The sequence below is a fragment of the Echinops telfairi genome, unplaced genomic scaffold (genome assembly GCF_000313985.2).
Source record: "Echinops telfairi isolate 266 unplaced genomic scaffold, ASM31398v2 ScPeMD7_5592;HRSCAF=6446, whole genome shotgun sequence".
In the NCBI taxonomy this organism is placed as follows: Eukaryota; Metazoa; Chordata; class Mammalia; order Afrosoricida; family Tenrecidae; genus Echinops; species Echinops telfairi.
The window spans coordinates 9,706,258-9,732,960 of record NW_022109491.1 but is presented as its reverse complement, the minus strand read 5'-3'; the positions used below and the strand labels follow the sequence as shown (position 1 = coordinate 9,732,960).

Sequence of the window (26,703 nt, the reverse complement as noted above, 5' to 3'; positions counted from 1 at the left end):
AACCGCAGAATCGAAAAACCATTCACTACTGGTCCCTTATGGGAAATGGAACCAGTCACCTGGCTGATGCCACCTCTCTCTCTCCTCCTTCTGTACTCCACGGCGCTCTACCTCATGGGAAACAAAGTGACCCAACACATCCTCGCAAGGGACGATGCTATTTTGGGAAAAGGGGACTTTACAATTTCACGGATCCACTAGCCTATTATATAAAAAGCCGTCGCTAATGGCGAGAGCATGCTGGTGGCGTGTCTACTTCTCCCTTTGCAACGGCTCCGGGGGACGAGCGTGGCGGAATTAAATCCATTCGTCATATGTTCTCAGACTCCTGTACAGCATTGTTTTGGGAAAGGCTGCACGGGAGAAACAACAGTGGTTCGGGGACCCTGTTTTCTCTCCCTACTTCTATGAATCTCATGGACATTCAGGGGAACTGCAACAAGCATCGCTGCAGGGCTAATATTTCCGTATGTAATGGAGAGCTGGGCTGCACATGGCACAATGCCAGGTGATGAATGTGCTGGCAGGTGAGTGGCCCAGCCGCCCCGCATCATAAAACAGCACCCTCCGTCTGGGAGCTGGCAGGCTGAGCTCAGCAGGGAGTCCGGGCGGCTGGGTAACAGGCTCGTCAGGTTGGTTAAAAGGGAGCCACGTGACAAGATGGGAAACAAGGGAGCTCTGAGCAAACAAAGGAGGGCGAGGGACGCTTCTGAAAACGATGTCACCATAAACCAGGACAATCCCAGAAGGACGCTGTAGGCCTGACTCAGCCCTGAGGATCTAAACCAACGCGAGCCAGGAATCAGCACTAGAGAAACAGACTGCATGCAGCCTGAGTTTTGAAAGATGGCACGCCATGTGTGCTTCACCAACTCCCATGCCCCACCCCGCTCCGTCCTGGGTGCAGCTGGCAGCAGGGCTTGAAACTCAACACGCCAACCACCCAACCCAAATCGATGGGATTCTCTGCGGAAACTGACCAAGTCTCCCACTGCACTTGGGGTTCCTTGAAGAACTGGGGCTTGCCCTTGGGAAAGGAGAGAAAGGGAGACAAGGAAAAAGAAAGGACTCAAAGCACAAAGGACCACCCATGGTCACTATTCTGCCCAGCCGGCCCCACTGCCACAAGTTCCAATTCAGTGACCCAAGAGAAAGAGAACTGCCGCCTGTGGGTCCTCAGACTAAATCTTTACAGAAGCAGGGAGCCCCGTCTTTCTCCCGAGGAACAGCTGGTGGATTAGAACCACTGACTTTGAGGTTCGCAGCCCAATGTATGACCTACCATGCCACCGGGGCTCCTCAATTCCACTAGTTGCTGTGTTCCACTCACCCTGCACAATATTCTAACGTTCATGCTGGGGTGACATTTAATAAATAGCAGGTTTTACGTAAAAATTTAGAATGTCCCAGTTCTCTGGAAGAATGCTAAGATCTAAAACCCTAAGTCCACATGCCCACACAGAAGGCAGCCAGGGGCCGGAGGGAGCCATTGCCAGGAGAGCCCGTGCACAAGTTCCCTGGTTCACCAGGCCCCACCCCTCACCCCTCTCAGCCTGAGGTTGGCTGTTTTTTCCTCAGACCTGCTCCTTCTTAGCGTGGAAGCTTCTCTAAAGGTCAGCAAACAAAGGACACCATGTGAAGGACAAATGCTCCAGGAAACCTGAGAGCAAACCCATTTCGCCACCTAACTCGGTGACCCTATAGGACAGAGCCAAGCTGCTCCTTGGGGTTTCCAACAGAGCAAGTTGGTACAAGGGCAGACTGCCTCGTCTTTCTCCTGTTGACGAGTGCTAGGTGCAAACCAGTGATCTTCTGGTTCCCAGCCAAGAGCTCAACCATTACGCCTCCCGTCCACTGCCACAGAGTCCATCCTGACTCATAGGGGCAGATGGCCAGCCTCGTCTTCTTCCCACCAAGGAGCGACTGGCTTTCAACTGCGGACCTTGTAGTGACCGGTCCAACGCTTTACTTCTTATAGAGGCGAGATTCTTTACGCATGTAACATGTGACTAAATTATGGGTGCTCCAGAACCAAAAAGACGTTTTCCACATCCATCACCAGTATTTTCCTTACCCTCACCACCCACCTCGTACACACACACACACACACACACACACACACACACACACACGGATGCTCGGCCTTGAATTGGTGAGCAGCCAGGTGGGGTGTCAGGCACCGCTGTCAGCCCTGTTTGAACGTCATTGAATCCTGTTCAGAACATTCAAGGTTGGTGTAAGCATTGTCCAGAAACAAAACTCCTATGGCTATAGTCAGGACTGCCCTCCTTGGGTGGGATCCCCCCCACACCTTGGGTTCCAAGGGAAGCCACCCCCCACCCCCATGTTTCCGGTGGCTTCTCCCCCATGGCCCCACCCAGGGCTGACCTGTGCCCTTCTCCATGAAGTCCTCCTCGCTGGCGCTCAAATGGCTGGAGGTGGCCTTCTTCTCGGCATCCTGCTCCCCGTCGGAGCCCGTGTGCACCGAAGAGTTGGTGCTCATGGGAGAGCGCGGCATGTCGGACAGGGAGACCCTGCGACCGGTGCCCCCGCTCAGCATGGGCTTGCCGATCAGGATCTTGGGGGACGCCGTCATGTCAAAGCTGAGCTTGACCTTGTCCTGCTTGTCCACCTTGGCGGTGCCGGCGCTGGGGTTGGTGGGGTCGAGCAGCATTTGGTACTGGCTGTTAGGCGTGTAGGGGGTCCGGAAGGGAGAGTAGTTAAAGACCCCAAACTTCCTGCGGATGTTCTCCACATAGACCTCCATCTCCTGCATGGCACTGTTGAAGATGCTTTTCGTCTTTTTCACAGAAAAAGGGATTTCTTTAGACATGAGGTAGCAATTATTGATCGGGACCCAGGCCCTAGGGAGTGCAAAAGGGTAAAAAACAAAAGAAACATGAGTCTCAGTCAACTCTAAGGTCACTTATTTCTTGATGCAAAACCCAAGTTGGCCTCCTGATCTCTGCGGAGCTTCTGAGATAGGTAATCTTTTTTAAATCCTCTTTTTTTCCAATGACTTCGTTTGAATGGTTCCTACATCGGCCCACATCTGACACACATGTTCTGTGATCAAGACCAAACACAAATAACAAGACTTAGTTAAAACTTGACAAGGCTCAATGGGCTTGCCAGTCGTTGAAGTCCATTAAATAGCCCGCTTGCTCCCTTCAGCTCTGGGCTGGGAAGAGGAGAGCAGACGGCCCTGTCGGAGCAGCCTGGGCGGCACCTCACAGGTCCACAGAGGCTTTCTGAACCAAACCAGCAGCGCTCTGGACCAATCAGTACATGAAGACGCAGAGCCCAGCGCACTTGTGATTCCTTGCTGGAATGCTCACCTTCCCTGGGGGAGACCGGGGTTCACTTCCCAGCCAGGCACGTCCTATGCAGCTCCCACCCACCTGTCCATCTGTCAGCGGAGGCTTGTGATGCTGACCAGGTGTCCGCGGAGATTCCAGACTCCAGGCGACGGGCCTGGGGACATCCTTCCAGAAACTAACCCATGAAAACTCTCCGGGGATTACATGGGTTCCAGCCACAATTAGTCATGGGGACAGCACAGGAGGGGGCAACAATTCATTCCATTGTGCTTGGGGAAGCGGAGTGTCAGGGGTCAAGTCAAGGCAGCTAACAAGGACGATGGAGAAGACAGAGGGATGAAATCCTCACCTGTCAAAGTAGGGGTGGGAAACTGCCTCTGGGAGTACACCTTCCACCTCCCATGCTAGGTCAATTCAATCTTCTGACCTTTCACCCAACATACCAGACAGGCTCTGCAGACCCACGAAACTCACAATGCCCGTGGTTGCCTGATCCTCGTGAACTCTATCGATGGAGGGTCACCCTGGGTCCGAACCAACTTCGTGGCAGGAGTTAGGGTGGAAGCGTGAGTACTACTTTGGCACAGCAGAGCCAAGGATTCCCCAGGCACCTTATCAAAAAATTTCCTCAGTTTCAACCTGTGTTGTAGCTAGGAACTGAAGGGTCCCCTAGACCGAGTCGTGCCCCAGGAAAGCGGTCAGCTTGGCTAGGCCACGATTCTCCGTGGCTGGACAGTGACATACAGACGAGGGTTTGAAATTCAGTGGGAGCCCCAGTGGGGAGAACTGTATTGTATATGGGTCCTTCTTGGTTTGGCATAAACATCGTTGTCTTCTCAGGAAATCGAGCACCTCCCATCATCCCAAGAAAGGACAAGGCCATGTTCAAGGGCAGAGAGCATCCTTGGGAGTTTAGGTTGCCAACTTTGGAGAGCTGAAGACATTAACAAAATTGTTTCCAAGATGCTCAACACGCTGGGATTGGACAATGTTTTCTTTTTTTTTTTTAATAAAAATTATTTATTTAGATTTCACAATAATTTATTTATAGTTATATATTTGTATGATCAAAGTGGTGGATATAGATTTCTAATTGTTTTCCTGGAGGTTTGCAGTTTTCCATAATGACCTCACATGCTTGTGTCAGCCTGCTAAAGGATCATCAATAAACCAAAGGGTTAACGCTGCAATTCCAGAAGCGTGCCTATCCTCAAAAGACGCTAATCAACGATGGAGAAACAAAACCAGTTCACAAGGAAATAAATTATTAGTGAATTTGACCATCTTATAAAAAAAGAAAAATGAGGGTTGATGGTCATGTAAAGATGTAATCATCCTCCACTTGTGATGTGTTGTGAATCTTGACGTCTAGGCGTTAGTGAGGCAGGTTGGGTGATGCCAGGGAGGATGTTATTTTGTTGTGATGGCCGAAGGTAGGATATAGACACCGTTTCTCAACTGGCGGCCCTGGTGGGGTATTTGAAGCTTCGCTGGCCCGGGACTTGCATCCCCTTGAGAAAACAGGAAGCTGAGTGCATCCTTTGGAACAGCGGTTCTCAACCCTTTCACGGGTCGCCCGAAAAAAATTATATGGTTTGGGGGGTCACCACTCTATATGAAAGGGTCACAGCATTAGGAAGGTTGAGAACCACTGCTTTAGACACTGTGACGCTCCTGGACACAGGGGAAGATTGAGAGCAAGAAGCAAGGACGTGTTCCAGGAACACCGATGTTGATAGGCGACAAGGGCCACCCCCCCAGAGCTGGCAGAGAGAGAAAGCCTTCCCAAGTCAGTCCTCGAGCCTCCAGAACTGTGAGAAAATAGGCTTGCGTTTGTCCGACTCATCTGATCCAGCTGGGGTACTTCTGTTACAGCAGCACTAGAAAATGAGCACAGGGGCTGGGGCGGGTTTCCAAGGAAGCCTTTTGGATTTCACAGGCCAGAAACTCCAGAAAGTACTGAAGCAGGAGCAGGAAATGAACTGCGGTGAAGTGCACCATTGCTGCACCATTGCCACGCTGTGATACAGGCAGTGACATCCTTGCTGCACCACTGCCACGCAGTGGTGCAGGAGGTGGCAGCTTTGCTGTGCTCCAAAGGGCTGCTCAGGATCCCTAGCCCCACTCACGCCTTCCGGCTTTCAAAGGAAGGCAAAAAAGTAGGGTTGTCTTCAAATATAAATTGTGTGCACAATTTTCTCTTTGTGGGAAAGACATATGTAACCAAACATTTGCCACCCGGTGTATTGTATTGTATTGTCCAACCATCACCACAACTGGGTCCAAATCTGCCCATCACCCTTCACAGAACTCTCCCAAGCCCCCTTCTTTCCCCTTCCCACACAGCCCGGCTGCTTACAAATAAACTGAGGTAACTACATCGGTGTGTTGTCAGCCTGCGTCTGCACAAAACTCAGTGGGCGAGGCTGGGTGCACACAGGGAGGGCCGGGCCGAGCCAGACAGGTGTGGGGAGCATAGCCCGCCCCTCCCAGGGCTGCATGGACAAGTGGTTCCCAAGCCAGCCACAGCTCCAGCTGTCACCAGGCAGGTAAAGCCTTGACCCTTTACACTGGGGGTGGGGAAGGCAAGATAAGGCCAGGGTGGGGCACAGGGACCCATTTAAAAGGCGCTGAAGCCAATGCTGAGCAACACCAGCCGGTCATTGCCATTGTGACCCCCAACACCTGTGTCTGCATCAGGGCCTGAGCCGATTCTTCCCAGGCTCTCAGGTGCCCTCCCTGGAATTGTTTGCCGCGTACTTTCTGGAAAGCAAGCCCAAGAAATACTTTAATGGAAATGAGATTTGCCTCCTAGATATACAGGGCTGGAGGACATTACCCTGAGGCAGCAGGGCAGTCCCACTCCACTTAGAAGCCTATACTCAGGACTCTTCACCCCACAGGTACACTTTGCAGGCTGTGTGGCCTCGGGCCAGGGTGCAACCTCTCTGTTCCTCAATTATCTTGGTAAGATGGGCATCACCAGAGCCCTTCTTTCACAAGGTTGGGTGGTCTTGTAATGAAATCAGTTCACACACCTTAAAAAAAAACCTTCAGGCGGGGCCTGGGAGGCAGTAAGCATTCAATGGCTGTGGTTTGTATTTTGTTCTATACTCTTTGCAGACACTTAAAATAAAACATTTTTCTACATTCTTACGTATTTGTGAACTAAGGCAAGAAAGGAAAAGTCCTTTCAAGCTCAGACAAGCATGCAGGGAGACTCCTCAGGTACACACTGCTTTGAGCTGCTGGCTACTAAGTCCCCTGTGAGTAAGCTTAGCTGGCTGCCTGGCCCCCTCACCCTCACCTTGGAGCTACGACCAAGACTTGCACTCCCTGGAAAGGGAGCAGTGGACGTCATGCTCACACATCCCTTAGCTCCAGGGCCTTAGGCAGAGCAGCCAGGAAGAAACTCTATCCCACTGTGTTTTAGAACAGCTGTGGGCAACTCTAAAACCCTCTGTAAAGGAAGGGACCCCTCTTGCACTTGGAGAAGCATCCCTGTAAGAGTGGTTTCACCCCATCACTCCATGTTGCCCTAGCCAGGGCAAACCCTTCCAGCAATCCTGGAAGTCTGGTATGCACTACTTCACCGCTGAGAAATCTCCTTCACAACGCCCCACTCCCCTCCCCCAAACCAACCAGACAGGAGGCAACAGAGGCTGAGAGGTAACCAGAAAACCCGTGGGCTGCCACAGACTTGCCCCGAGCAGTGGCAAGATCCTCAAATTTTTATGAGGGCCTGAATTCCAGTCCCTAGGTGTGCAGAAGGCGGCTGTTAACAGTGGGAGCCCTGGATCCACTTGTGAGCTCCATTAACAAGTGGGAGTGAAAAGCTTGGTCCCTCTGGAAGTGTGTTTGGAAGTGGATTTCCACCACTCCCTAGCCAGATCAGGGAGGAGCAACCTGGCCCTCAGGGACCTGCCTGGGCGTGCCCTTGTGGCATTGGGGGCACTGGGGTCTCGTCTGGTTTACTGCCTTGGTCAGAGGGCCAGACCCTCACTTGCAAGCTTGTCTAATCTGCAGTCAGGTACACATCCAGATCCCTCCTTTCCTCCAGACTTGGGACCTCTTCCTGGAGACAGAGAGGTATTGATCTCTTCCCCCCGAACCCCCCAACCCCCGTCAGGACCCTGCGAAAGCTTCCTTTATTCTGTGTCCCATTTCAATGGCCGAGTGGCTGTGACCCCCCCCCTCAGACACTGTTATGGCCTCGTGCCGGTGGCCTCCCTCACCAGGATGACTGGTCTCGATCTGTCCCATTTCTGACTTAAGGGGGTCTCTATAAATTACATTTGAATTCAGGGTCTGCTTCCCATCGCCCAACAAACTCCTGCTGTTTGCTTTCCCACAGACACAGGAGGAGCCCCACTTCTGACAGCTCCAATCCAGAGTCACATTCTGGGGGAGCCAGGCCCCTGAATAGCCCTGTTCATCTAAGCCAGTGGTTCTCAACCTTCCTCATGCCGGGACCCTTTCATACAGTTCCTCGTGTGGTGGTGACCCCCAACCATAAAATTATTTTCGATGCTACTTCATCACTGTCACTTTTCTACTGTTATGAACTGGGTGACCCCTATGAAAGGGTTGTTTGGACCCCCAAAGGGTCGAGACCCACAGGTTGAGAACCACTGATCTAAGCCCACTTTGCATGTAGCGGGGTCCAAGCTGTGAGTGGGAGGGGGGAGGGGGGGGCATCTCCCTGACTCGGAGCAGGTGGGTGGGGGTGTCTCCCTGACTCCGAGCAGGCGGGTGGGGGTGTCTCCCTGACTCTGAGAACTGCCCATCCCCGTGTCCATCTGTTCCCTCGGCGTCCCCAAGCTGCGTTCTACTGGTGAGAATGACCTTCGAAACACTGGGCACACACCCCGCAAGCTAGCCTGCTTACAGATGCCTTGCCCCGCCCCTCATCGTAGCTCCTCCCTTCCCTCCTCGCACCCCAGCTGTCCACTCACCTTACTCTGCTCTTGCTGGTCCCTCAGCCCACACCCCAACACCTCACGGCCCGTTCCCTCCTGATCTGAAAGCTCCTGGCTGGCCCATGCACTATTGACCTCCTCTAGGATGGATCTTAGGGCAGTCCTGCGTGGCTTACGCATTGGGCTACTAACTGCAAGGTCACAAGTTCAAAACTAGCCCTGCCGAGGAAGAAAGGGGAGGTTTTCTATACCCATAAAGAGTAGTTAACGTCTCGGGAACCTTCAGGGACAAGTCTACCCTGCCCTACAGGATCACTAGGAGTCGGCAGCGACTGCAGGGCAGTGAGTTTTCTAGGCCCTTTGAGCGAGGGTGTCTCCCAGGCCCACAGGCTTGCTCGCCACCTGAGCACCAGGTGAATGGGTGTATTTCAGAAAGATTTTCCTACAAAGAACTTCCAAACCAAGGACAGTGCAGCGCTTCCCACCAAACTCCTGACTGAACTCCTGTCCAGTCTTTCTCTCCCCGAGCCTGCCCCAGTGCCCAGGGTGATTTTGGAATCCTAGCTTTGCTTTGCCAAACAGTGAGCAAAACATTAGCAGAGAGAGCTGGATTTCAGATTCTGGTGTTGCTGAAAAGGGTGCCCACCCACCTGACTGTCTCTCTCCCTGTGGGAGTCTAATTTCAGCATCCGTGTTTTAAATGGTCACCCCTCCAACACTGATACGCTCTCTCAACAGCGTGGCGGGGCTTTGAAAGGGGAGGGGGGGCGCCGCACATAACTTGCGTCAGAGATGCAAGATCCTATGGGCCACTCATTCCCCAACCGGTCGTTCTCGGGGCTCCACTGGTAAGGGCAGCGGCTAGGAGCTGGAATGCTGGAATCATGCCTTGTGCGGTGTGTGCGGGGAGCGCAGAGAGGCTGGGAGGGAGGCTCCCCTGCCTGTCAAAATAGCATCACTTGTAATTTCCCTCACAGCTTCAGGGGGAAGGGGGCTGGCGGGCGGGAAGTCCCCGGCAAACGATCACATTTCCTGGCAAGCTGGGGAAATCTTTCTGAACCGATCCTGACAGCATCATTTTGAAAAGCAGTCTGCACGGCGGTATCAATGCCCTCCGGAAAATGCAACTGAGAGAGGCAAAGACCAGCTGTCCTGCACCAGCCGCCGAGCCCACCCCATGGTAGCTTCATCCACAGGGCCCCGGGGCAAGGCTCCTCCTATCCAGTCCCCACAGACCCAGCCTCACGCATGCGCAGGCTCCACACAAGCCCGGGAAGGCCTTTTAGACTGTGGGATAAAGAGCGGGGAGGGAACTGCCCTGTGGGGGCGTGGCTGGGCTGCCACCCGCAGGGTCTGCAGGAGAAAGGCGGGGCTTTGTAGTCCAGTGAACAGTTCCAGTCCCAGAAGCCCACAGGGGCGGGGTCGCTCGGTGCCAGCCAGGGCGCGACAAGAACCGAAGTTAACAGCCATGCCCTGCTCCCTGCCTGTCCAGTGACAGGTTCCAAGGGTTCCGGGAAAAGTACCGCGTGATGGTGACTCTCGAGGCCCACCTGTCGTGTTGTCCAAAGAAACGGGCATCCACCTGCCCATCTTTGTCCCTCAGCGCTTTGGCAGGCCAGAACGGAAAGCCCTTGAGTTTCGCCCAGACCAAAGGATGCGGATTGCTCTAGGAAAAGAGAAACAAAATCCAGGGTTTGTCTGCGTTTCACAGTGAGATACCCGAGCCCAGCGCAGTGGGGGAGCCTCATGCAGGCAAGCCAGGGGCCGGCCCCACGCCACAGGGCAGAGACGATCGCTTCAAGCAGGGTCTCTTCTAAGGGCGTCGATGGTAAGGTCAGGAAGGGAAGAGCTCAAATCCTGCCCCTGCCTACCACTTACGATGACCTGGGTGGCTACAGGTTGCACCTTTCTGGGCACCAGGGACCTGGCTATGCCGGAAGTCCACAGTAACGGAGTCTTCAATGTGCCCTGTGCCAAGCCTATCACTGCAGCCAGAATCAGCTGCCTTGTTTATGCGAAGACCCTGGTGGTACAGGGAACGCACTCAGCTTGCTGCACCACAATGTTTGAGGGCCCAAGGGCAGCCGAAAGGCGCAGAAGAAAAGACATGATAATCGACTCCCCCACACCCCCAAAAAAACCACTGAACCACCCTGCAGAGCACGGTTCTGGTGCTCAGCTGAGAACTAGTCAGGCAGAATCGATGTTAACTGGCCTTGCACTTTTTATCAAAGGCAACTCAGAGCATCGAACTCTCCTAGTGGTCATCTCCAAAGGCAGGGGTAGATGGAAACGCTGCTCCGATTGCCCAATCGCCTTTCTCTTGTCAGAGCACCCGTTTGGAAAATGCAGATCCTGAAGAAACCGCACTAAGGTGACCCCCTGGTTCCCAAGAAGCAGAGTGAATCCAGGGAGGCATTCCCAACCCTCCAAGAGAGACCCGGGCCAGGATGTCAACAGCGTGCCCACTGCTTTGGGACAACGTGCTCCCACTCCTCTGGCTGAGCTCCTTCTCATTCAGCCCTGCAGGTCTTGCTCAGACAAGTTTGCCCCATCAGGCCTCTGCCATGGGTATCTACCTTGAGTCTTAGAGGTGATGCTGACCTGGATGACTTACATTCGATCTTATTAGGGAGGGGATAAAAAATCCTTTCAAACACCTCACTAACTTCCAAACGCATCGGCCACCTGGCAACAACGGCCACGGGGTACAGCTGTGTCCGGGCATGAGGTGTCAGAGGGTGGAGTGAAGCAAGAAGTCCAACTTACACAAGGCTCACAAAACCAGTTATCTCGTTTTTGGCAAGCAGCTAGGTAACATTCGGGACACACTTCGATTTCATTCATCTGTAAAGCAGAAAGGTATTAGAAGGTGTCATCCTGGGTGCCGTCCAGGCTGGAGGTCCTCAACACATGCTTGAAAATGCTGACAGGTCAAGGCAGCTACGCAAAGTTCCTTAGGAAGAGAAGGAGCCAACGCCTCCTGCCAGCCACGTTTCCAGCCGAGGCCAAGCTGCCACCTTTTCTCCCAGGACCAGTGCAACAGCTGACTTCCCACCGGGGTACCCAGCTTCCACTCTGCCTCCCAGGGTGGCTCTCGCTCCACACAGACCACAGCCATCTTTCAACTCACACCCCTGACCCCAGGCCTCTCCTGGTTAGCAGCTCCCGCAATCCTAGTGGCCCTCTACGAGGACAGGGTTGTTTCACACCCACTCTCACCCCAAAGGTCATCTGGTCACCATTTCTGATTGTCACACTGAGGGTGTGGGGGTATGAGACAGGCATCCCATGGGTAGAGGCCCAGAGGGCTGCAAAATAGGCCCCCAGAGCACAGATTTGCCCCGCCCAAAATGCCCACGGTGCGGAGGGTGGGGAAGCCCCACATTATGCTAACAACAAAATCTGAACCCCTGACCAGAGTTTGCAGACTATACATTTGGCCTCCTCTGACATGAGCTCCTCAACTCATGTCAGTCCCATTGGCCTCTACTTGCCAATTTCTCTCTATGTAAGATACTGTCGAAAAGAGTTCATGACCACCATAGTTCCCACACGGTCCCCATTGATAGCTCTCTGTAAGTTCCCCCAACTGTGTTTATGGTCCTCCTTCTTGAGAAAGTAAACCGCCGCCAAGGCCCGAGAACCCCGTCTGAAGTCCACACGCAGACTGAGGGTTGACTAGCTGGAAGCCTTTAGGGCACGGCGCTTCTCTTGCATGGCCTCCCACATCCTCAGCTAGAGAATGGGAAGGAGGGCAACCGCTTCCACCTCCGCTGTGATGAAAATTCTCTCACTGCCAGTAAGGAGGTTGCCACTCCCAGCAGCCCCATAGGACAGGGTAGAACTTGGGATTCCTGAGACTAACTGTTCACGACGGTATAAAGTCTCATCTTTGTCCAGAAGAAGGTTGGAGATAGCTGCTGGTTTCAAACTGCTGGCTTGAGGTGAGCATCCCAAAGCAAAACAACTAGGCCACCAGGGCTCCGAGATGAGAATTAGGTTTCATCCATAACAAGCATGGCAGTGTGAATTAAGTATCATCAATAAATGCAAAGACCGAGGCCCGAGCTGTCATTCCATTAAGGAACACTTAGTAAAGACCACGGAATGCACTGGAATCATCCTAAGTGGGTCTACTAAATGACGACCTAAAGTAACTCATGTAACACTCCTAAGCACACTGTGAGGTGCAACTGGGGTTATCCCCAGCTTAGCTAGAAAGACCCCAAAAGTCAAGTCAGCAAGCCAAGGTCATGCAGCTAACACAGTGGTCAGCTGGGATTGGAACCCTGGAAGCTGGGTTACAAAACACGCAGACTTCACCACGACACTGCTCCCTATCACCTTATCATCAGCATCCTGTCTTTTCCTCCCATCTTCATGCCATGTGCCAAACACAGTGTAGACGCTCCGTCATGACCTCTACAACCACCACTCCTGCTATCAGCAAAGGCAGTGGGCACCAAACCAGGCAAATAACCCGGGTCATTTGTGTATGAAGTGCTACAAATCGAAGAGAATACAATCAGGCTCCACTTGCTGGAACCTGCTGCTTCCAGGTTGACAGCCTCTGGCCTGGTGACTGCCTGGCGAACAATCATACTCAGACATCAGCAGAGGACCGGGAGGCAGAGGCGGGACTGCCTGAGTTCACACCAGGGCGATAACTGATTTAAATGGTTGCATCCGAACGTGGGAATGCTGCAGTTGTAAGAAAACATATACTCAGAATAAATGATAAAAGATATTTAAAACCATATAGATGAATGCGTATGTAGAGAGGAGTGGGAGAGACAGACATATCCTGGCAATATCCATATATGCTTTATGTGCGTATCATCCCAAAACTGAACAAAAAGATAATGAAGGCGCATGTGCCTGGGCTTCCCCTCCTCTCAGTGGGCCTCCCTGTTGGCTTTGCTGCCTGCAGCCCAGCCCTAAGCCATGACGACCCCCAGGGCTCTCGAGTCCAAGAGGGCCCTTATGACCCCCCACCATCAGAACTAGGGGTATCTGCAAGAGGGACAGATGTCCAGGGCTCGCTGAGAACCAGCTGAGACCAAAACCTTATCCAAACCCAAACATCTTCTGCAAGCGATCAAATGGGACCAGGTTTGGGGCCCAGATGACGGGCCAAGGTCAGAAGGTAGGACTTCGCTCTCTGCCACCAGGAAATCTCACAATGGCTGTGTCTGAGGAAGCCATAAGGTAGAAGAACAAACACTGCCGGGGATTTGCAAGCCCTTTATCTCCGGGCTCGGCCCCGTGTGCTGCGTAACACACCAGAGCCCCAGTTCCACGTCTCCACTTTCCTTAAGGGAGGAACCCTTGGGGGTGGAGTGGTTAGGTTACTCGTTGGGCTGCCATCCGCATGGTCATCAGTTCAAAACCACCAGCCACTCAACGAGGGAGGAAAACAGGATTTTCTACTCAGAAACTCACAGTGGGGTCGCTGTAAGTCAGCGCTGACTTGATGGCAGTGAGCTTGGTTATTTGGGATCCTTTCGGGAGGCAGACTGCCACCTAAGCCAGCATGACCCCAGCCACCACAGATGCCCACTGGGCCATTCCTAGAACAGAGCCTTCAGCCGCCCGGCCCTTCACTCTTGGTGACGTTCAAAAGGGGCGGCGGCTCAGAGGGAAACACCTACCTCGTGTTCACAGATTTTGATGACTACTTTCGCTATTTGCGTCAATTTGTGATTTCCTGAGGAAACGGGAAAAATAAGATTAGTTCAAAGGGAGAAACAGCAGCATCCACCTTGGGCCAATGCGCCCAAACAACTTCTCCCCTCGCTGACCCCAGGATCAGGTCTACCAAGGCTGAAAGCCAAAAGCAAGGGGCTTTCAATACCAGCCCAACTTTTGTATTGCATCTCCAAAACGATGCAGTGACGGCCCCTCGGAAGAGAAATCTTCTGTGCGGGTTTCCCGTTAGGAGCCAAAAGTTTACAGGTTTTGGTTTGAAAAATGCACTCCTACCCTAAAGGAGCCATGGTCCCCACCAGAGAGTTCAAGCAGTGTTTTCAAAGGAGCGCAGACCCTGAAACACGCAGCTCTCCTAGGTTCGGTGCTTCACCTCCATTTTCGGGCCAATGCCACAGGAAGTCACATTGGGCAATGGGTTTGGACATCCCCGTTGGAGACCGGAGTAAGCCGGGGTTGAAAGGAGTCCCCGTTTCAGGAGACCATTCTTCAGTTAACGAGCGGAGGAGCTGAGCTGCTCCTTGGGGCTAAACTAGTCAACAAGAGGTTGTCTTTGAACTTGGATGGAATTCTCAGAAAATGGAAATTTGCTAACCATTTCTGGCTGGCTTTGAAAATAAGAGGGTCTGTCCTTACAGAGCCTACACTCTGGTGAATGATCGACACCAGGAAAAGCCGCACGCTCCGTTAAGTGTGGTCAGGGCTGTCCTGGGAGGCTCTAGACACGTCGCAGGTCTAGAGGCTGAGAGGACCGAAGGGGAAGGGACTTCTCATCCAGGGACAGAGTTCCAGCAGAGGGTAGTCCCGGAGAGGTCCTGGGGCTGGAGAAATGGCGTGGGCAGGGCCCCTTAGGGTCTACCTGGCCAGATGGCGACAGGGTCAGGAGGGAAAGTGGAAACCCCCTCCACTTGTGTCTCAAACCCACTCAATCCTCAAAGCCCTTGAAAAGGATGTAGAAAAGACAGTTATCCACAAGGTGAAGAACTCCCCTTGCAACCCTGATAATAAAAACTCTCGACTCTCACTGTCTCACTCACTCACTCACTCTGTCTCACTCTCTCACTGTCTCACTCACACACAAAAAACAAAAAACGTTCGACAAGCCGTTTAAACTGTTGAATACCACACGTTGATGATCTGAAATGTAAATCCCTATCAAATTTACTATTTAATAAAATTGCTATCTAGATTTTAAAAGCATAATCAGTCCAATGTTTTAAATGGGCGAAAAATGTGGACACTACCCCGAAGAAAGAGCTAATGACACATCATGCCGTTAATAAAGATATTCTGGATAAGCATCGGACTGCTAACCAACAAGGTCGGCGGTTCAAGACCACCACTGCTCCTCAGGAGAAAAAAACGAGGCTGTCTGCTCCCAGGAAGAGTTATAGCCTCAGAAACACTGTCTAGGCGCGCTGTGAGTCGGAATCAGGCCCGTGGCAGTGGGTTTGAAGCAGGCTGAGTGCGAGTTACATTAACTGGGTAGGACACAATCCACAGCGTCAGGTGACATTGTGAGTCCATCTCTTTGGCCATCTGAAAGTGATTACACATGGGAGCAGAGACAGAAGGCGGGCACCTCCCCTGGCTATCGCCAAGAAAGGACAGCAGGGAGCAGAATGCATCCTCTCGACCTAGGGGTCCCTGCCCTGAGATCTCCAAGGAGCGTGTGGGCTCACAAGTCTCGGAAGGAAACCAGAGCCTTCCCCCAGAGCTCTCTGAAAGGGCCTGGAGCTGGCCCCCAGAATTCCACCTTGTAGCTGCTGAACCTCGGAGAGAATCCATTGATCAGTTAAACCACTCCCCTGCGGCATTGCTACCTCAGCCCTGGAGAACTCAGACAACCTCTACTTCAACAGCTTTTATCTGAAGACTGGCAGCCACAGGCAGCAGCACCAGCTACAGAGGGCAAAGCACTCTGGCGGCAGCCCCACCTCAGTCGACACAGGGACCGGCCCCGCCGGGCACCCACCAGTGGTCTCTGTTCAAGGGTCTCGGCTGGTGGGCCCGAGGGGAGGAGGAAGTGCCCGGCTCGGAAGGCGGCGTGTGAGGCCAGGCAGCGTGCCCATCACACTCTCTCCCCTCAGGCTGGGCGGAGCCACTCACCCCCATTATAAATGATGCAGTTGTGCAAAATCCACTTCGCGTCAGCCAGGAAGGCTTCTGTACATCCGTACATTTTCTTTTTAGCGTTCTGGGGAGGGAAGACCACGGAGCACCGTCACTGACAAGTCTGTGCAGGCCACCGCCAACGACCGCTGTGTCCCCACACCGTTTGCCAAATGAAGGCGCCCTCTTCCACCCTCCCCTCCCACGATGCTATCCTGTCGCCCTAGGATGATGCATGGATGGCATGTTCTCATCGGACAGCACTATCAGGTATCAAGGAACCGCGGGACCTTTCTGTACCTGCATGTCTCATTCATCACTGGTGCGGGTTTATGTAAGCCTAGTGAGAACTTAGTGGAAGGGATGACCTGTGTCCCCAAGGGGACCCTCACAAGGTCACGTTCAGGAACTTAGACACCCAAAGCTATAAAGGCTTAAAAGCTAGGATTTGGGATCCTTTCTCATTTAAATGCCTCCTTTTCTCCCCGGACCATGAGTGTGCATGAGATTACTGTTTGTGGAGCATCGGGGAGACGGCAGGAAAGAGGGCTTCCTGATGCTGACACTTCTCCATTAGCCAGATTAGGGAGCAGTGAGCAGAGTAACCAAGGGGCGCCGAGGTCCCGCGCACGGTCGAAAGCATTACAGGTATAATGTGAAGCATGGACTTTTAGCATGTGATTCTCAAAACAGCTCAGCAGCCACCTGTGTACTGCTCACTGTTAACCCAGACAGTTCATGTCCCCTGCTTCCTTCCTGCTACACTCAATGGCAACTCCAAGAAGCGGGTGGGGAAGGTCTCCAATCAACCACTCGTGCTTAGAAGCTACTGCCATTTCCAGGTAAAGAGCTTGGGCCCCCTGCAATGGAAGTATTAGAAGCTAGTCCGTGGACGTCAACGCTCCATTGTGATCCTTGGAAGAATGTTAGAAAGGAGAAGCCAAGGGATCAAAGGGAATTCTTGCGTCCAAGTTCAAATGGAGTGGGGAACAGACAGAGAAATCTAAGTTGAGCCAGGCCACAGAGCGTGAGGTGGGATCCTCAGAGGCACCTGGACCACTCTACTGTGGGTTACAGTGCGAGGTGCTTGGGTGAAGGCCAACCTTTTCCAATGTACAAAGGTCCATGGGGTGAAAGATGTACTCTGCATAGTCGGGGTGCTGCTCCAGCGGGACGGGCTTCTGGAATGCATCCGTCTACAAAAGAGGAGATGCACACGGAGACACAAACACGTCACTGAGGAAGAAGACCAGCTCTCGTCCCCAGCACAGGGCCTCCCGCACTGAGACGGGCATCTGGTTCTAAAGGGTGCCCCAAGAAGCCCGGGCACTGCAGAGGTGAACAGGCTTGGCTTCCAAACAAAAGGTTGGCAGTTCGAACCCACAAGCTACTCTTCAGGAGGAGGACGTGGCCATCTGCTCCTAACAAGTCCCAGCCCTGCCCAGCCCGACGGGGCAATTCAACTCAAGTCACACGGCGTCATGACAAACCCCAAATCATCGGGCCAACGACACCCAACAGCCACAAAGGATGTCACAAAGAATATCCCTGGGGGGGTCCAAATCAGGCAAACTTCTCGTTCTCTTCAGTCCTGGGTCACCTTGGGCCCCCGCTGCATTCTGGCTTTTGTCTCATTTTGAATGTCTACCCAAGTGGTCAATCAACAAGACGTGGCCATCAGCAGGATGGACTGAGGCCGTGGCTGCCACAAGAGACCCAAACATAAGAATGTTGAGGATGACACAGGACGGGGCAGCGTCTCACTCTGTGGCACGAAGGGTCCCCATGAGTACCAACCAACTCGACAACACCGACGGCCACCAACACCCCCAAGTGACAGGCCTATGCTCCTTTGTATTAAGAATGGGCCAAGAACGGCACACCGACTGACCAAGGCTCGTGCAGATGCTACAACAGCCTGTGCTCAGAATGGACTCTGGGTGGGGTAGGGCTCCCTTAGGGATGACACTGCAGACTAATATTCCCCTGAGCGTGAACAAAGGGAGCCCTGGTGGCACAGTGGTTAAGTGCTCAGCTGCCAACATCCACCCGGCTAGAGAAAGGGGTGTCAGCCTGCTTCAGTAAAGACCGAGTCTACAGGGCGGTTCTACTCTACGAGGGTCGCTATGGGTTGGAAATGCGTTTTTGTTTCTGAATGCCAACAGATACTTTATAGAGAGGGGAACCTTTAGACAGTGAGGGAGGCCTGTACTCCTCCTCAGAGAAGCCAGCCTATTTCTGAACAGGGTCTGTGTGGCAGTCTGCCAGCATGATCACTGTTCATCCTGGTTGACCTCACTGTCTTACACCCGACTTGAATCAGCTCAAATCACAAGGCCCATGCAGGGACGGGAGGTATTTACGTGCTGAGAAACCTGTAAGGTTTGATGAAGTATCAGATAATACTCAAGCAAGTGGGCTGCCCACCGGTCACCTCTTGCATCCCGACTGAAAGTTGGGCCACTGTTAGGTTCAAGGGTTGCTTCAACAAAAATCCATGGCTTTCTGCCCAAGGTTAGACCCAACAATGAAAGTAATGCCTTCTTCGATCTTAGTTTGGGGTTTCTACTGGACAGTGGTGGCAGGTCTACATGAATCTACGCTTCTGGTTAGCTGCCTTAAGTGGAACACTGCTGAAGCTAAAAGTCAGGAAGCAACCCTTTGGCCCCTGGCTTAGAAATTACCCAGAGCGAGCACACCCCACCACTACCTGGAGGTTATTCTACACCTCCGCTTCCATCTCAGCAGCCAATTGGCTCGCTCTGGGTTGGTTTCCCACACCAGAATATCCAGTATCTAAACACCTCCGCAAAGCCAGCGCCTAGGAGTGACTCAGGTGTGACCAGCTCCCTTCCTGCATAGTCACTTGACTTGGCAAACTCAAGGCTCACCAACCAAAGGGCACGTGTCTTCATGCACATTTGGAAAGGGCACGCCACACGTCATTTTCTTTAGATTCTTGTAGGAAACACACCATGCTATATTGATTGGATTTTCTGTTAGTATTTGGGGGGGGGGGGTAGCCTCACACAGTTGACCCTGGAACAATAAGGGGTAGAACAAACTGTTCCACCCTGTGGTTCCTGCAGTGAGCGCAAGTGAGGAGGGTCTCCACTGCTAACCGATGATGTTTCAGGAGAGACTGGGTATTTTACTAAGGTGACCAGATTTTAACATTGGTAAAGCGAGACACCATTGATAAAACTCCTATCCTGGCAAAGTAGCCACATGGCAGCCGAAAACTGAATAGCCTAGCTTGTCGTGCATGCTTTCCAAAAAATTGGGACTTTTTAAAAGTGCCACGGGACACGGGAAAATTTGTTAAAAATCGGGACTGTCCCACCAAAAGCGGGACGTCTGGTCACCTTATATTTTTACCCAGAAATGCACACAGCACAATGGCTATGACAGGGCTGGGGTGTGTCCACCCTGCCAGCAGGATGGAGTGGAGCCCTGGAAGCAGGCAAGAATATAGTGGCCCTGCTTCACAGGGGACGTTAAGGGACCAAGGCCGCCTCTCAAGCCTCCCTTCTCTGGGAATTTCACTGTTTGAGGTCCCCATGCAAGGCTATCATCAGACCCCAGGTACAGGGAAACTGGGTTAGGCTCAGCTGTCCTTAAAATGGACGGTGCCTAGCTCCCGTGGGAAGGAGACACAAAGCTTACTCTTCCCCAATGGGGGATGGAGTTCCACTCCAGAGCCCGTGAGACGGGCAGCCCCTCCCCCACTCCCCACCTCTGTCATTTCCCGATTCAAAATGGGTTGTTATCTGTGGCCATCTGAGCCCTTTGGGACACAGACGGCTGTCTTTAAAAAAAAAAAAAAATCAACTGGGGGTAGAAACGAAAGGACAAAAAGAAAAAGAAACCAAACGTCATGCCACCTTTTAAGCTGAATTTCCCAATGTTCAAATCAGGGTATGCCAGTGGATCGAACGCCCGTGGGCACGTGCCCGAAAGACCAAGGCTGCCGAGAACAAGACTGTACAGAGAACAAACCAGCAAGTCACCGTGTGCGTTTCCACTTGAACCAGAGGGACGTTCTCTTACCCCCGGCTGCTTCATTTTCTGGATGGCGAACTTGAGCAGGTAAGACAGCTGTTCGATGGTGAGCATGGTCATGGCTTTGCTCTGAGTCTCGATGCACTCGGCCACGGTGATTTTCTACAAGTCAAAAACCACACAGATGCCCAGTGAGAAAAACAGGTCATTGAGCCTCAATTAGATCCGGGTGGGGGCTTCCCTTTCAGGCTATTCTTTCCAGGAAGCAAGTGCATTAAAAAAAAAAAATTCCCATCTAAGTGAGATTAATTGTTTCGCTCGGCAGGGGCTCCCATCTACTTGGCCCCCTTGGACCGAATCAGTGGGTGGCAATGAAGAGGCGCATCGATCCGTGTACGGCATTCGGAAGCGTGTTCAGCTCAAGAAGCGGGCGTGATGGGAGAATGCCGTGAGGGGGCGGAGGCCTGAGAAATCTTCATCTCCACCGGGGATTTCCAGAAAGGGGATGCGAGAGGAAAAGCCATGGGTGCCTTCATGACACACAGATTGGATTCTTCTCTTGATCCTCTTGAGGTGCTGGGAGCACCTGTCTTTCGGGGAACCGACAAGGCAGGAACCCAATGACGTCATCAACAGAAAGTTTGGCCATCAGACACTGCAGAAGGAGAACTCAAAGGAGGGTGCTGGACTAAGAATAACTATGACGTCATTCTCCATCGTCACGCAGGTGAGGTCATTCTGACATTGTGGCAAACCGTGCCAAGGGCACTTCGGCTGCCTGCCTCCATGAGCAGTAGCCGCGATTTCATGAGGGACGATCCGTCAGAGAAGCGGCCTGAGATGTCTGGAGCCGGATGGAAGGCAAGTCTGGTACTGCATCGCCAGGCTCTTTCTAGGCACCACCAACCAACGCACAAAGAACCTTCTCTGGATGCCAGTACACACTCTTCCGCCATCTGGGCACGGAGAGCCGAGAAGCTTCCTCCAATGTCCGCACCCGAATCCTTAGTACCTCCCAGGTCTCCAACAAGAAATGCCAGGTTTCTGGCTGGCTGGTTGTTGAGGCAACATAGGCGTCACTTGATAGCTGAGAACTGAGCGCAACATTCACGCCTAATTGCTTAGCTACCAGATCCTGCAGCATCCCATCGTCCATGCTGACTGCCCCACCAAATCACCCCTACAAGATACCCACGAGACACGAACCACAGGCAGAGAGGACACGCGTGGCGTGAGTTCTAGTGAGTTCCCAGCTAACTATCCATGGCCAACACTTGGGTGGCTGCTCAACCGTCATTCCTTCTGGGCCCCCCGCACCTTCCCAGCTGACAACCTTAGATTAAAATGACCAGACCAGCAAAATCTCAAGCTTGCTTTTTTCCCATGGGAACTGGTAAGCCAATCGTGACCAAAGAGCACAAAAAGACCTTTCCCTGCTTGGCTAACCGGAAAATGAGGAGATGCCCTTACTTTAGTGTTCTGCTCAGGGGAGATGCCTGAACCCACAGCAACTATCTCATAACCATAAGTCAGGTAAGCACAAGTTTGCAGGTGCTTACTTACTAATCTGTTGTGAACAATTTCCCTTTTTTTCCCACCACCACCTTGAAAAACATCTTCCTGTGACTAGGTCTCTCTCGCCAGTCACCCCAGAGCACCTTCCTATACCTTTTCAAATTCACAATTCTTGACAGGGACAGAGAGTCCAGTGAGCACTGGCTTACTGGCTAATCTACAGAGAACCATTCCCTTTGCAAAGCAGTGAGAACAATGGAATGGAGAGGCGGGAGAGGCCTGTGAGCTGTGAACCAACTGCATCGTGCCTCGCCATCTTTCTACACAAGCTGTTAATAGACTAGAGCCCTAGGTTTTAAGCCTCCTTTCATCAGAAACTCTTGCTTGCCGCAAGCTGATCCGAAACGAACAGCTCTCTCCATATATCCTATCAAATCATTTGGAAGAGTTAGTCATGACGAAAGAAAATACAAGGAGGCAGCTTCCCACACGTAGCTGGATGGCGCTGGGCTCTTTAACACACCACCCAGCAAAACACATGTGTCCAGGAACCTGGAGAACCAGCAGCCATCGTTTCCACCTTAAGAGACGGAGAATCCCCAAAGACGCCGCCAGACGATCGTGTGTTTCTGCTTGTCCTGCATAAAAGCTGCACCAGACACGCTGTGACAAAGCTGGCCTTTATCCCTTCCCATCTCACGTGTAGAAAGCTTCCCCTGTGAGCTCGGATTCCCATTTATCTTGGGAGCTCAGCGACATTCCGGATTGAATGATTCCGTAGACATCATTTGTGCTTTCCGAGTTTGGGGTCGAGCACAGGAACGTAGAGGTTGCCAAGAACTGAAGCCCCCTTAGAAAAGGGGACGCTCCTCATAGTTGGTTTCATGAACATTTCGGCTTTGTTCCAATGCGGTGCGCACAATTCCCCGACCTCGCCAGGTGTGCTGCTCCCTCCACACTGCACCTGCCGGTCCCTGGGCCTCCAGGTGGCTGCCTGGCTCTCACACACGCCTCACCTCCTCCAGGGCTTTCTCCCATCTTCATGAGGCCTACCTTGGCCTCTCCCGTTTCAAAACAGGTACACTTGGCACCCTCTGCAGGCCCTCCTCCACCCCCCTCCTTGGTTTATTTTCTCTGAAGCGTCCATTTTCTAACACACTGGATGCAATTTCATGTCGGTTCTTGGAATGTCTTTTTGAAAAGACTGGACGGTGTGGCTGTTTTTTGTTCAAAGCAGAATCCGCCATCAGCAGGGGGCCAAATCCTTGCTTCCTGAAAGAATCCAGTGGCCCCCACCGGTGCAGCGGGGGCACGTCCACAAGGACGGACGTCTGCAGAGACGTGGTCTAGGTACATGAACGGTTCGGGCTCAGGTTGACTCCTGAAACCTTCCACACAGGGAGACGTGGCGATGAGCTCAGCTCTCAGAAAAAGGCACCAAGGCCCACGCGAATCCGGAAGCAGCATCCAAGTGGACTGTCTCTCCAAGAGCTGCCGTGCTGAGAACAAGCCTGAAGCTGCTCCCCAAAAGGGGGTGGGCCAGGAGATACAGTGGCAGGCGACAGCTGCCTCCTTCCCCGAGGCTGGATGCTCGGGGAGTTAGGAACAGAAGGGGGGAGAGAGGAGAGGCAGTGCGTCAGGGAGCGCATTCATTCACCCATCAGGAACTAACCTCACATTCAGGACAAAACCAGTCCCCCTCTGGTTCCGATGTCAGTCTCAGACACTTAGCGTGATAAACCCGGGGACAGAGCTCACAGCAAAGGACTTGGCCTTCCCGGTGACAAACCCAGCAGTAGAAATCATTCCGTCCATCCTGTGGTACAACATCAATAGGGTCTGTGGTGAGTGGCTGCTTCATATAGTAAAACGGACCATGTCTTAGTTCTGACTGAAATGTAGGCAAGAAAGACAGGTTTGGTTTCAAAACAAATGTGCATTCGCCAAAGGAGTCTGAACAAACACATCAACAACAAACAAGAAAAAAAGGTTAGCATTTCCCCCAAGCTCCTTCCAAAGTCAAAAGCTAGCTGAGGCTGATCTAACAAAATTACAGAATTTGCAGGGTGCAGGATAATAATCAATGCTTTTCTTCCTCTTCCCTTTTTAAGAGGCCAGCAGCAGGGATCTAAGAATTACTAGGCAGCCCTGGCTGGGGACTACAGTGGTTATACAACCCAGGGCTCTAGCCTCGGGCACATCTGGGTGCAAATGTTAGCTCCACCAGTAACCCGCTGTATGGCCTTTGGGTAGGTCTCTGAACCTCTCTCGGCTTGTTTTCTCATCTGTAAACCGTAGGCAAGCCCAGCTTTGAGGGATGGCGGTTAGGGTGGAAGGAATGGCCTGCCGCCGGCATAGGACACAGCCCCGCCATTGGCTGTGCTAGGAGGGCAGCATCTGCAGGTCCAAATTCCCAAAGCCCAGAAGATGTGACGATCTTTTTTTGGAGGAATCTGAGGGGATCGGTCCAACCCCATCCATTGGATTGGAATCACAGAAATACAATGGTCCATTTTGGAAGTCCATCCCCCAACCCCCCCACCCGCCCCCGTGCATGAAGCCCTGTGAAACCGCAGTGTGACAGTGGCCATGAAATTCCTCCGTCTCTGGCTGAGGAGCCCACAGCTCCTATCTCAGAAACAATGTAACGACAGCACGGCCAGACGATGGATGGATGGCCAACTCCAGAGAGCCAGACCTCTTCTGCCTAACATGGTCGCGAGAAATGTTTCTCTAATCCAGCGGTTCTCAACCTGTGGATCGAGACCCCTTGGGGGTCGAACGACCCTTTCACAGGAGTCACCTGATTCATCACAGTAGCCAAAGGACAGTGATGAAGTAGCAACGAAAATAATTTTACGGTTGGGGGGTCACCACCACAGGAGGAACTGTATGAAAGGGTCGCGGCATTAGGAAGGTTGAGAACCACTGCTCTAATCAGTGACTACCAAATCCTGCAGAGCCACAGCCGGATGGCATCAAAGCAGCTACCCCAGAAATGCCTCATTAGGAATGCCCACACAGGGATGAACGATGGAAGAGTCTGGTGGCTGAATAAGAAAGGGATCTGAGAACTAGCTACGTGACCCAAAGAAACGACTGGACCCTCCGAGCCTTGCTCCCACAAGTACAGCGATAACCGTATGGCCCCGTCCATGGCCACAGCGTGTGCCTTTGAATAAAACTCGCTGCTTAACAAACTTCATTTCTGTGCTTCAGTAAAATAAAGGACCCTTTTCTCCATCAAGAGGCTGCACACTTGAAAGAGGGATGCTGGGTAATTTCTGTCAATACAAAAGGCGATCTTTTCCTAGTAGGTCTTTCCGTGGCTACTGTGGATGCGTGGAAGAGCCCGTGGGCTTTTTAATATTGGCCCTTATTCCCTACACGGCTCTATTTCTTGATGGACCGTCCTACCCTTTCTACGTATTAGCATCAGTTTTGACTCATTGCATTGCCAACACTTTACATTGTTTTCTTTATGACAATGGCTAAGGCAACCAGGACAGGATGAAAGGACCAGCTGTGACTGCGGGCGCTATGTCTTGCTCCTTTCAGTATGAAGAGTCAAAGGTCTAAAAACACCCAACGCTCCCACATCCCGTGCCTAAGAGCCGCCTCCATGCTGCACGCTCCTCGGGCTGCCTAGTCGACGCTCCACCAAGGGAGCAGCGAAGACGCCAACACTGGACGGTTGTGTTCCAAACAAAGCACAATATTTCCCAAAGGTCAGCTCTTCAGAGAGAGGGTCTCTGGTTTCTCGGGAGCAGCAGCATCGTGATGGTACACACTGATATGGACTCTGTCATTTCACCCCCACAGCCATCTCTCAATAGAGAACTATCAGTCTTATTCCACAAGACTTCTCCTCCCGTGAATCCCCACGTCCAGAGGACGGATCTGGGCAAAAATAAGACCGTGTGTGGCTCGGGCAGGGCTTCTGTTTCTCTGGGGCCCCTTCAGAGAACATGGAGGGCGGCCTCAGGGGAAGGGAGTGGTGACAAACTGGGTTGCTAACCAAAAGGTCGGCAGCTCGAGCCCCCAGCTGCCTCTGGGGAGACAGATGAGACAGTCTGGTTCTGTGAAGACTGACAGCCTTGGCACCCTAGCACCCTAGGGAGCAGCCGTCCTCTGACCGAGGGGGATGGTATGCTTTGGCACCGCCTCATGGCAGTGGGTTTAGTTTTGGAGCGTGTGGTCATAGAACGCTCTCCCGTAATTCAAAATAATTTCTACCAAAAGCACAAACTTAGAGGGGGGAGAGATCTGAGAAGCAGGAAGATGACTTAAACAGAAGGGCTGTGACATGACATGGTGGCACTGGGAGCTGGGGTCATCAACCTCAGCACGAGGGGCGGACGATCACAAGTGGGCTGGAAATTCTTGGTGGCAGGGGCCCTGGCTTTATCCTGTGCCTTCGGGGATAGGCTTAGTTAACAGCCTTGGCCTCCCCCACTAAACGCCAGCAGAACCCTCTCCAAGCTGTGACACTCCTTCAATGCCCTTAGACAACACTGCCCCCTGGCCGAGGACCGAGCCTGGTCAGCTGGAGGCCTCCTTTGAGTTCTTTGGGGATTGAGGAGCTCAGAGGGGAGAGAAACTCCTACGGAAAGCTAAGCTCAAGTCAGCGAAACTATAGACCTGAGTGAGAGGTCTTCCGGGATGCTTCTGTGGGTTGTGCAAGATAGCAGGAAGCTGCATTAGCCTCCGGCAACTCCCAACAAGTTCGGGACAGAACAGGAAGCCTCAGACCTCAATGGAATGGCAAGAATCAAATGTGACAGCTCACCTCCACCACCGGCTGCACCCAAACCCTTTCTCTAGGGACAGAAGCGGGGGTACTGAGACTTTAGAAATGAAGTTTTCTCCCTCCACTCCCTACCCCACCTCCACCTCCACCACCACCACCCAACCGGCCCAGGGGTGCTCGGGCAGGGGCCAGGAGAGGTGGGCTGTCCCACCCTCTTCCTAGTCTGGCCCATCCTCCCCTTGGGCAGCAGGAGGAGCTGGCTCCTTAATCCCCTTGTCAAATCAGATACCTGCCTCTCTGCTGCTTGTAAAATGTTTCCTGTTCCATAAAAATTAATCTGATAAGGAATATGGAACATGGAGGGGAGGGGAAAAAA

General features: G+C 52.6%; 1 protein-coding gene across 13 annotated transcripts in view; it reads right to left on the bottom strand.

Annotated features, from left to right (window-relative positions):
* The window catches only part of ZMYND8 (zinc finger MYND-type containing 8), a 112,374-nt gene that overhangs the window by 41,345 nt on the left and 44,326 nt on the right, over positions 1-26,703 (bottom strand). For 8 of the 13 annotated variants that reach the window (XM_004698041.2, XM_045295394.1, XM_045295395.1 and 5 more), the window contains 8 exons: positions 23,250-23,468; positions 20,111-20,224; positions 17,164-17,256; positions 16,058-16,145; positions 13,894-13,949; positions 11,009-11,086; positions 9,790-9,905; positions 2,389-2,864 (listed from right to left, as the gene is read on the bottom strand). In XM_004698041.2, the coding sequence (XP_004698098.1) occupies positions 2,389-2,864; positions 9,790-9,905; positions 11,009-11,086; positions 13,894-13,949; positions 16,058-16,145; positions 17,164-17,256; positions 20,111-20,224; positions 23,250-23,468 (1,240 nt within the window). The remainder of the gene's footprint in view (positions 1-2,388; positions 2,865-9,789; positions 9,906-11,008; positions 11,087-13,893; positions 13,950-16,057; positions 16,146-17,163; positions 17,257-20,110; positions 20,225-23,249; positions 23,469-26,703) is intronic. The other 5 variants (XM_004698042.2, XM_004698044.3, XM_045295399.1 and 2 more) reach the window with 1 other exon arrangement.